The sequence below is a fragment of the Nematolebias whitei genome, chromosome 6 (genome assembly GCF_014905685.2).
Source record: "Nematolebias whitei isolate Nwh7 chromosome 6, NemWhi1, whole genome shotgun sequence".
Lineage (NCBI taxonomy): Eukaryota > Metazoa > Chordata > Actinopteri > Cyprinodontiformes > Rivulidae > Nematolebias > Nematolebias whitei.
In genome coordinates this window covers 35,078,694-35,090,283 of record NC_056503.1, presented here as the reverse complement: position 1 = coordinate 35,090,283, position 11,590 = coordinate 35,078,694, and the positions used below count along the sequence as shown (strand labels likewise).

Here is an 11,590-nt window from a genome sequence, read left to right as displayed (position 1 = left end):
ATATATTTAGTTTATTTATTAAGTCACATCTCATTCTTTATTCACCTGATCACCTTGAGCTTCATGCCATTCAATGAAAAGGTTGCCTTTAGTGTTTCTGTTCCTTATAGCCGCTAAAGTCTTATTACTTTGTTTGTGAATCATTGCCTGTTGTCATGGCGATTCATTCTGACAGCGGTCTTGCTGTGTCAAGTGGCAACTCTTACATTAAATACCTTTTGACCACATCCTTTACAATAAACATACCTGGTCTACCTGGTACATCAAAGACCGATCAATGTCTGCTTTATGCCTTCATGTTTCTTTAGGTATAATTGTATTTTTCTTTCTTAAACAAACCAGTGACTAATCATCAGAGCAGCTGTCATTTTTTTCTTGCCTACCTTGCTTGGCAGAGGGAGTGAAAACCCTCTTGTTTCATGCCTGGAAGTTGTTGTCTATTTGTAACATGCCTGAACTCATCCAGTCCAGACTCTTCTAGGTGGGTTATTCCCAGTGTTTCAAAAGAGAGCAGAACTTTATTTCCCCCTCAGGCTTTACACTCAGTATTTTCCACCTGAATACTATAAATAAATATATTGTTTTCCCCCTTTGTTCTCGTGGTCCACCTACGTGCACGCTGATGGGCGAGGCGCTCAAAGAAAGCAGTGTTAGTTACGTATCGAGCTCGGGGCCGTGAGCGGGATTTGTTTCACGAGAAATAAAACGCACAACCCGAGGCTGCGCGCAATCATTTATCAGTTGGGAATGTGCCGTCACTTACAGAAATGTGCTGTTTCAATTAAAGTAATGCACCTCTTTGAGCATGAACGGTGAAAATAAATAATAATGTAGGACTTTGCACCGAGGCTCATTCGTCGAAACGCCAACCTGCTCCATCCTCGTGTGTCGGTGGAGAGGATGTGGAAAGGGGTGTTGGCAGTTTGTCTTTGTGTCTGGGGTTTTCCTCAGAGATTCACAAGTCTACATCCCTGAGGCTGGTTTTTCCTTTATCATGGAGCAGGCTCAGTCACTCGTCTGTCCAACAGTGCCTCCTAGTGGCACGAACTGCAACCTTTCTTCTTAGTTCACTTCAGTTTGTTAATGTGGCGCCAATTCTCAACTAAAGTCATCTCAGGGCAATGTACCAAAAAAAAGTCCATATCATAAATCTAAATCTGATACACATTCAAATCTAATTACAGTTAATCCAATAGAATGCATTAACATGCAGTGTATTATAAGATGACAATTAATTAAAGTTATCTATGGAAGGAGTCAAGTCTGAGCAGCCTGTTGGCGACAGTGGAGAGGAACGACTATCTTTGGACTAGAAGAAACTTCCAACAGAACCAGGCTCTGGACAGACGGCCATAAGTCTCAATCGGCTGGAGATTAAAGAGGACAGGAAAGAGACATGGACAAATAGTGAAGGACTCGTCCAAGTGTAGCTTCTATGGGACGAAAGACAAAGAAAAAACAGTTTAACGACAACATTAATTATGTTTTATAGTAATTCTCCATGTATAACCATCGAGAAAAGACTGAGTAAATGTGCGGTTTCTAATGCCCACAATAGTTGTGACTGAACTGAGCAGCTCCAAGACAGTAGTAAAGTTAACAGTGTTTATTTACAATAAGTGAAATAATGTAAACTGTAGAACTGCAACCCCGGTGGGAGCGACTGGAACCATGGAGAGCAAGGATGACCGTTAGTGTGAGGATACGTTGGTTAGTTCTGATTATCTCTTGTGGCTTACTGTCGGAGAAGATGGTGTTCTCATAGAGATGAGGGTCGAATGGTTCCTGTAGTAGTCCAGGGAGGTCCCAGAGGGATTGCAGGTAACTGGTGGGCAAGTGGCAAGGAGCAGCTGAAGAGAGCACCAATTAATACACAAGAGAAATGAGGAGGTCCAGTGCGTAGGAGTATGCTGAAACACGCAGGAGCAAGGAATTAGTTTAGCAGTAAACAATAGGAACACAAATGTGGCCAGGACCACAACTACCAGAAGGCAGACAATGCACCAGCATGGGAAGAGGAGTCATCACTGCAGCTCATCAGGATACTGATCCGCAGGTGTGCATCTGTTGGTGCCTGTAGCTGTAGGGAGACAACTCTAGGACTCCTACAGTAAAGACTGCAGATTGTTTAGTTTTTCCTCCAGCAGTCTTAAGCCGGAGAGCTCAAGAAACCCCAGCCAACGCTAACTATAGGATTTATCTAGAAGGAAAGTCTTAAAAGTGGACAGAGTGTCAGCTTTACAGACGTGTGTGAATGGGAGGCTACAAGGAGCAGCAGCCACAGCGGTGCAGGACTTCAAGTACTTCTGGTCATCTGTCCAGGGAAGCAGGGAGTGTGGTAAAGAGGTGACGACAGTCCAGACAGGATGGAGTGATTTGTGACAAAAGCGTGTCAGCAAAAATCAAAGGAAGGTTTACAAGAACGCAGTGAGATCAGCTGTGTTGTCTGCTTTGTAGACAGCAGCACTGAGCCTCATAACTAAAAGCTCTGCATTCCGTTCTACTTTTATCAACTCTAGGAACCACAAGTAAACCTGCAGTCTGACAGTTAAGAAGATATGGAACAGTAAGATCCTAAATAGGGATGCACGACATTGGATTTTTGGCTGATATCCGATATGTTAAAACTTATTTGGCCAATCACCAATACCGATATTTTCCCCCCTAGACCTACTTACAGACACTACATAACTTTCTCTGCTGTGGAATTAAAATACATTATTCTGCAGGTCTTTGTCAGTTTGGCCTGTTACCAAATGCAGATGCCACAAAGGGAGCCGAAAATGATGTAACACTTCAACTTGGATTATGTTTAACGTCATGACATTTACTCTAACACAATGACAACACTTGAACAGTGCAAATGTGTAAATTTTCACAAATCTAAACTCAACCTGTTCACAAGCGACAAGTGAAAAGCGCACAAGTAGTAGTGCATTAACAGATATACTTGACAGTTTCTTAAAGTAAAAATTTACTTAAAACTTTTATATCGGTGAGTTATTTTGATGGAATGGCCGATATCCGATATCTAATTTTATCGCTAATATCGGCCGATACCGATATGTTGATAATATTGTGCATCCCTAATCCTAAATATAAGATGGAGCTTATTTGTTAAGGGATTTGTGTTAATTTCTGAATTCCTCCTTGTTTTTTTTTACAGCTTAATGAGACTTCCTTCCCCAACGGCAATATAGCACACAAGATCGCGGTCGAGCCCTCTACGAACCTTAATGTCACTTGCACGGTGTTTAATGAGTTTGGCAACGATTCCAAAGTTATAAGCGTGTCCTCCCGTAAGTAAAAAGTGAAAGCATGACCCTCCCAACTCTGTCCACTTTGTGTTTTATTTTTACAAAAATCTGTCGTTCTCCAAGTGTTTATGCACTAACTCTTTCTGTCTGCATGTTGACCTGACGTTCTTTAACCGAATGACTAAATCAGTTTGTAATGTTTCTTATGCAATGTTGGTTTTAAGCCTGATGTGAACTCTGTTAAATCAAATAATCGTTGTTCTGTACTGTAGCACATTAACGTCAAGTCTCAGTAACTCTTGGTGACGTTGAGTAAAGTAGATTTTAATGTTTATTTGTGAACATGTTGTTTTATGGATCCTGATTAAGCCACACCCACCATTTTCAGAATGTGACTGATGCATGAACTTTGCTCTCATTCATCATCGGCGTCTGAGCGTGTGCAACGTTGATTTGATCTCGTGCTCCTCTTTTTGTTTTGGTCTCATTTCTGTTCGGGAGAGCTTTTCACATCTCTTTTCCACCTCGCTCAGTTCAAGTGTGTGTATGTTGGGATGCTGGATTTAATCTGCTCCCTATTTGCATGTTAATCTAGAGTAGAAATAGAGTAGTAGTTTTTTTTTTTTTTTTTTCTCCCACTCCCTCCTTTATTCGGTTGGACGCTAATTTGATTTTATATCTGATTTCAGTATTTGAGGAGGTGAGAATGGATAAACAAGGTAAGTCGTAGCAGCGTTTTTGCTTGTGGGAAAGAGAAAGATCTATGGCGGTGGCGGGGTTCATGTGTTTTCCGCTGAAAGAGGACTCTATAAACATTTATCTTGACCACCACCTTGGATTTGTACCACTAGTGGTTCTGTGCGTGTTTTAACAAAAGAGTAAGAGGAGCGGAGCTACCAGCATCCTGACAAGACGTCAACACCGTTCATGCTCCCATTGACTGACGAGACGTCATGAAACAGCTCGATCAATAATTCATAATCATGCGCAGTGCAGATGTGTCCATTCATCATCGCATTTAAAGCGCGCTAGTGTCGTTTTGGTTTTCCACACGCATCGGGATTTAGTTGCCACAGAGGGATGCGTTTCGTGTCTCTGACGTTCGTTTTGTTTTTTTGTTGCAGACACGGCGAAGGACGGAGACCAAACCCAGCTGGTGGTTGGAGTTGTAGTCGGCCTCCTCATCGCAGCTGTGGTTATAGGCCTGGCGTACTGGATTTACATGAAGAAGTCCAAGTAAGAAGTCCTCTTTGAATGTTTGTAAATGTTCCTCTGTCTTGAGTTCATAAAGTCACTTCTGCCAGCAGCTCACTGAACTCGTGACGTATTCTTTCAGCTGCTTTTCTTCTAATGATGATGAGAAAGGTTTCTGTTGGATAAATAAATATCCACTTATTCTATAAGCCACTCTGAGGACACGAGAAGATTTTTAATCTGGTCTTTACTTGCAAGGGTAGATGGATCCCCCCACTCCCCGTTCTTTCCTCCCCTCCCTGTTTCATGGGTCCACTGTGACCTGTTTGGTAATTTCATTGGTCAGACTTTTTATTTTTTAACTTTTATTTATATAGGTAGTCTCATTGAGTCACGATGCCCCACCCCCCAAGAGAGACGTGTATTGGACAGCTATGTGAGCGTCCAAATGTTTTGGCGGCAGAAAGCACGTTAGCCCGTCAAAAAAAAAAACTGTCCGTAAATTAGCTGCAGCATTGTACAAATACAAGCCACGGGATTCAAAGCCTGTGGAAAAAGTAGCAGCTTATAGTCCGTAAATTACGGTAGTTATAAAAACAGTCTACTCAAGGTGCCAAATAAAATAAGGTAATTCAACTTAATGTTTGTCTGTAACTCGTGCAGGGCTGTGTGCACAACGAACAAAGAAAGAGTCTGAACTGATAAGTTTACTTTACCGTATTTTTCGGCCTATAGGTCACTTTTTTTTTTCATAATTTCCATGCCCTGCGACTTATCGTCCGAAGCGACATATTTATGGATTTTTTTTCTCATATTTATAAACCAATTTTTGACTGAAATATGACCATTTTCATTCATTCTGACTGAAAAAAACAATTGAGCAGTACCATTTTCAGCCACTTGATGGCAGAAGAGTAGTAGTAGCAATATGGCATGCCATTGTATCATGTAATAGGTAAACGTGGCTATAATAACAAATTAACAAGTACAACACAAACACTACTGGACTTTATTTATTATAATTTATACTTTATTATATTTGTCTTGAACTTTTTTGAATTTACCATGTCCTGGATGACTGAGAATCTTCACCAGCTATTAATGACACAATTGGCTTGCCGTATTCCCCCATCTTCGTTCTGCTCGCTGCTTGGAGCAACCTTCAAACCAGCTGCACCGCCCCAGTGAAATGCAGCTAATTTGACCGTTAAAGTGCATTTATTAAGTAAAAGTTCAACTGAAACACACCTTTGCTATAATTTCGAGCAAACAAGTCATTGTTTTTAAGTGTTAAACTTATTAAATTTCAAAGAAAAGAGCAGCGTTCCTCCTTCTTTTTCCTTTCTATCTGTGTGCTCCCGGAGCACCGAGGCAGTGAATACTTTTGAAATGCAACTTATTTCACCGTTAAAGTCCTTTTATTAAGCAAACGTTAGACTGAGACACACCTTTACTATAAAGTCGAGCAAACAAATAATTGTTTTTAAGTATTAATCTTGTTAAATTCTTGTTAAAGTCCTCCTGTGCACGCTCCTGCAGCCGCCATTTGGCATCCCATTGATTTTTGGCACAACACCAGCACACATTTCCAGGTTGACAGCTGTGACACGTAACAAACGTGATGCATAATAGATGCGACGTATATGGCGAAGCAACATATTTATGGATTTGTCCACTTTTTTAGATATATTTGGACTGATGTGACTTAAAGGGCGGTGCAACAAGTACAGCAGAAATTACGGTACTCATCTTGAGTCTTGCAGCTGAAAACCCTCCTGATGAATCAAAGTCCTGTTCTGCTGCTACTTTCTTTCATTTTCACCGGATGGACGTAAAGCTGAGCTCTCCAATGAGCCTTTTCGAAATGAACTATGACGGCAGAAACAGATGCTCTGAATTGTTTCTCTTTTCTTCGCTAGGAAACAACTTGTGCCGTTGCCGTGACAACCGCATACATTTTTACAATTTGCTCCTTTTTAATTGGACTGAATATTCAAAAACTTTAGAATAATATTGTGTGACAAAATCTTTCTCAAAATAGTTGCAAAGTCGTCACAAGCGTCTCAAAGGCGTCTCGAACACTTCTGCGTTTTGTTGCGGGCGTCTCGAACCCTTATCAAGAGCTCTGGAGCGTCTTTTCACACCTGAACGGGAGTTGTTTAATCACAGAAATCATCGGAGGCTACAGGGCTGAATGTCCAGGTCTAAAAAATTCCACACGGATGATAAATAATGATTATTGTAAAACTGCCTATTTTAATTTAAAGGCTGCAGATTAAATCATAAAGATGAGAGCAACAAAATAATCTTCATGAACTAAAATCTCCAAAAAGATGCGTAGTTTGTTGAAACTTGTCGATTCATCGCCTGACCAGACATTAAGCTGGTTTTATAGTGCCACTTGATTTTTATTGGTCTGGAATGATGTCATCAGGAATTCAAGCTGTAAATTTAAAAAGTGGGCACCTCCAGTCTACATGTGTTCTGTGGACTTGAAGTCTTTGGACCGTGTTCGTCGGGGTACACTGTGGGGGGTGTTCTGTGAGTATGGGATTTGGAGCCCGTTGTTAGAGGCTGTCCAGTCTCTATTTGTTTATTTATTATTAATCTTTATTTAACCAGGCAAATCCCATTGAGATCACAGATCTGTTTCGTAAGGGAGGCCTGGGCCTGAAGGCAGACTAACATGCAGGTTTTTGATCTGTGGTAGCGTTGTAGTCAAGACCACCTAACCCGAAACCAAGACCAGAGTGTACCGACACCGAGACTTTGGAATAAGCGGAAGATGATGGACGGACGGATGTCAATTTAAAAAGGGGAATCTCTAAACTTCACAATGAGACCAAACTTTATACGAAGGGATTTCCCGGCGCCACAGCAGCCGAGAGAAAAAATATATACATTTCAAAAGAAATTGAAAAGATTGAAATAAAATAAAAATATTAATTTTGACGACCTACCTGTTAAAAACTTGCGTTCAAAAATAGATTAGAAAGATTATATTCTATTTTAGCTCCTGATGAACTTACGGTTATGCTCAATAATATTTTCAGCTATTTATTTATTTGCTCTGCAGACTGTGCTTGTTAGGACTCATTTTTCCAACAGGGGCCACAAATATAATTTTGCAAGTTTTGGACACACACACAAAAAAAAAATCGACATTTGGCCGTAAATAAAAATGCATCTGCTTTTCTCACTGGTCAGAGTTCAGCGAGGCTGCAGCTGAAGTTTGACGCATATTCTCACAACTCTTAGATGCCAGGTACCGTATTTTCCGGTGTATAAGTCCGAGTTTTTTGCATAGATTGGTCAATCCTGTGACTTATACGCCAAAGCAACTTATATAAGTTTTTACACCGAAGCGACTTTTATACGTTTTTCCACATTCATAACGCAATTTTTGACTGACGCTTTAAATTTCTAAGAACTGCAACAGTGAGTCCTCCCGTGCACACTCGCTAGGCCTGTTGCAAAAAATAAAAAATCAATTGTGGATTGAATCAGGCCTAAATTGTAAATGAGTCCTCGAGGCTCAATGGGATTTACCTGTCTAAATAAAGGTTGAATGAATTAATCACATGATAAATGACAATTATCAACCTCATTTTCATTTATCGGCTTTATCGTTTCTTCATGTCTCTCTCTTTCTACTGAAGACACTGGATGACAAAAGGCTCAACTCCGGTGCTCTTCACTGACCCCGCCCTTTCTCTTTTCTCTTTAAAATCTATTTTAACCGTCCAAAATTGTGTTTTTGGATCTTTAAAAGCAGCTATGCTATGAGCTAAGCTAACAGGCCAACCTCGGGGAAAAAAACCTCCGTCTTGTCAAAGCTCCAAAATTCACAGTTGAAACCCGTGCCTTTGTGTAAAAAGTTGTTTTTCTCTGCAAAAAGAAGCTGAGAACTTGTTTATTGATTTTTTTATTAAAAGCTTTGTGTGAAAAATGCTAAAGAGCTCAAACCACACAGAGCGTCTGCCATTTTCAGAACCGGAAAAACAGGAAGGAGAGACGGCCCATGTCACATCAAGGAGCCTCCCTCCCATTTTTCTTAAAGAAACACGCTGCTCACTCCCTCACTATCCATCCTTCTTTTCAACCTGTCTTATACTGCCATCCGGTGGTCAAAAGAGGTACTACACTCAAATTAATCCAACATTACAATAATTATTAATTATTGTCAAATTTCAAACAATATTATCGTTTATCACAATAGTTTCAGAGACAATTAATCGCCCAGGAAAATTTGTTATCGTGACAGGCCTAGCACTCGCTTCACTCAGCTGGTGCAGATGGAGGAAGACTGGAGCGCTAGCAGCTCCGGCCGCGATGGATGGATGGATGATGGATAAATGGGTGGATGGATGGATGATGGATAAATGGATGGATGGATGGATGGATGGATGGATGGATAAATGGGTGGATGGATGGATGAATGGCACCTTGCTGCCCTGGTGAAATGAAGCTGTTTTGACCCTTAAATAAACACATAATAAACGCGATGGGTCACTTTTTTTACTGATGTGACTTATACTCTGGAAAATACGGTAGTGTCGGTCAGTCGCAGCTCGGTGAGGTTCTCCCCTCACAAAGCCAGCTGTGGACCTGCACTTTATGTTTTCACCTCCTGCTCCTCAGTTTGAGTGGCGTGTCTAACGTGCACTCCGATATCCCACCGAGTGAACCTTTAGCCCCGAGAAGAGCTTGATGGCAACAAAGTGTAATAAAACTTTATTTTCTCACAGGCAGGGAAGCTGGAAGACCGGTGAGAAGGAGAACGGGTCCTCGGAGGAGGAGAAGAAACTGGAGGAGAACAGTCAGAAGGCTGAAGTGTAAAGAGAACCGTTGTTGAAACGGTGAAGTGAAAGGTAGTCTTTGTCGTGTTCGTATGATTGAAACACGTATGTTCAAAAAAAAAAAAAAACCATTTCTTAAAAACGTCTTTGTTTTGTTTTTGTCGTTTCAGTGAAAACTCTGAACTTTTGCACATTTCTCTTCACCTCTGTCCCGGAGAAACAAAAGCGTGTACGTCGGGATGAAGACAGCTTGAGTTTGGTTTCAGGGAGACACTTACAAAAATAAAAATAAAACCCACGTCCAGACCCAGACACCCCCCTCCCCTCCCCCGACCCCCTCCATTTATTCTCTAACAGAACAGATACTGCACGTCACAGGAACAAGTTGTCTGCACTGCTGAAACTCGTGGAAACTTTAGGATTCGTGTTTGTTAGAATGAACAAGCGGGAAAGTGAGAGACTGCGGATCTTTTTTTATTTTATTTTATTTTATTTCTTAGTCGATGCGAGTGAAGTTACTCCTAGAGCCGCTGCCTTTGCTGTGAGGATCTGCGTTAGTCTCTGCTTTGACCATCAATGCTCTTTTTTTTTAACTCCATGTCATCTCAGGCCAACCACCTCTGCCTTCAGCATCACTTTCAAGCAGTTGTAAATCCGTTTGCTTCGGCATTCATTCATTTTATTGTAAAACGTTTTAAACATTGAGGTGAAACTCCTGGAAGGGCTACGGGTGTGTTGAACCTAAAGCCGACAATGTGATTTCCATGTCGGACTGCAGGAAGTAGGTAATGTGTCACATTCTTTTGTGTTAAATGTCATGTTTTTGTTTTGTTTTGAATTTGTGTGTAAAAAAGAAAAGAAAAATGAAATGACGGTTAAGTTTGCCTCTGAATTTTCTTACGTGGACTTCAACAAAACGACGGCACGCCACGGGAAGGTGGATTACTTGGAGAATGCGGCGCACCGTTCAACTAATTTTACTGACTTTAGATACTCTGCTCGTTTTACCGTATTTTCCGGCGTATAAGTCGCAGTTTATTTGCATAAATTTGTCAGTCCTGCGACTTACATGCCGAAGCGACTAATATATTTTTTTCCCATATTCATAACGCAATTTTTGAGTGACGCTTTAAATTTCGAAGAACTGCAACGAGTCCTTCCGTACGCGCTCGCTTCACTCAGCTGCGATGATGACGCCACGCCGCCCAGGTGAAATGAAGCTGTTTTGACCATTAAATAAATGCATAATAAACGCAACGGATCAGCGGTGGCTCATAATAAATGCGACTTGTGTTTTTTCCTCTTCTTGATGCTTTTTTTTTTTGGGGGGGGGGGGGACTGATGCAACTTATACGCCGGAAAATACGGTACATTAAATCTGCCATCATGCTTCTTCCATACTGTCTGAACCTGCAGATAAGAGGTAATGTTTTATCTTTCTAGTCTCTTAAGGGACAAATAAGATATTTCGAAGTAGATAGGTTATGAACAGTCAACATCTTACCTGCTGTAGATGGCGTTTGAACGACCTCATCCAGGAGGAACTGCTTAATTCTGACCAGACTGACGAGCTTAATGGAGACCAGAGAACACTAGTTTTGACCTTTACGTCGCTCTCAGTTTTAAATGACTTTCTACGCAGATTTTTGTGGTTGTTTGCTAACACAAATAGCAGCTAGCTATAGCACTTCCCAATGCAGGACGGAATAATTAAAGTTTCAAGGAAAACGTAATGTCATCATCAAATTTAAGAACAAAACACAGTATTAAAGACCACAGCGAGTAAATATGAAGAAGCAAAAGTAGAAATCGAACTAAACTTAGCGCAAAAATGTTTAACAAATAAATGTTGGGTTGATTATTTCTTTGTTAGAACAGTCTACATTTGTTTTTGTGGTTGAGCAGCAGAGTTGATTGTATTTGTTTTCGTCCCTAACTTGCCAAATTATCATATACAAGTGCAAACGGAGGCGGCGGCGGCTAGCTACAGCACTTCCAACTGGAATATCTTGAGCTTTCTGTGTAATTCTGAACTGACGGCGACGTGAAGCTTTTAAAACGTCGTTCCTTTAAATTCTTTCAAGATCTGAATAGTTTTGAGACGACAGCGGTCCTCTTTGATCGTGACTCCGCTCAGACTAGCCATTAGCTTATCAATCTGGTCAGGATTACACTCTTTAAAGCTATCCACAACAGGTAAGATAGTAATTAGTCATAACGTCTCCACAGAACCTGACTCGAAAGGACCTGAACCGTTGCTTTAAGTCAGATTTGATCAGTTTGAGCTCCGTCAGTGTGGAGGGACGATCGTTTGCTTATGTAGCCGAGGAGAGGATGTGC

General features: G+C 41.0%; 1 protein-coding gene across 1 annotated transcript in view; it reads left to right on the top strand.

The window, feature by feature from the left end:
- Positions 1-10,042, top strand: part of LOC119410684 (CD166 antigen homolog A) — a 78,242-nt gene extending 68,200 nt beyond the window's left edge. The window contains exons 12-16 of the mRNA XM_037677568.1: positions 3,167-3,299; positions 3,947-3,976; positions 4,382-4,493; positions 9,200-9,322; positions 9,421-10,042. Coding sequence (XP_037533496.1) covers positions 3,167-3,299; positions 3,947-3,976; positions 4,382-4,493; positions 9,200-9,290 — 366 coding nt within the window. The 3' untranslated portion in view covers positions 9,291-9,322; positions 9,421-10,042. The remainder of the gene's footprint in view (positions 1-3,166; positions 3,300-3,946; positions 3,977-4,381; positions 4,494-9,199; positions 9,323-9,420) is intronic.
- The last annotated feature ends 1,548 nt before the right edge of the window (positions 10,043-11,590 follow it).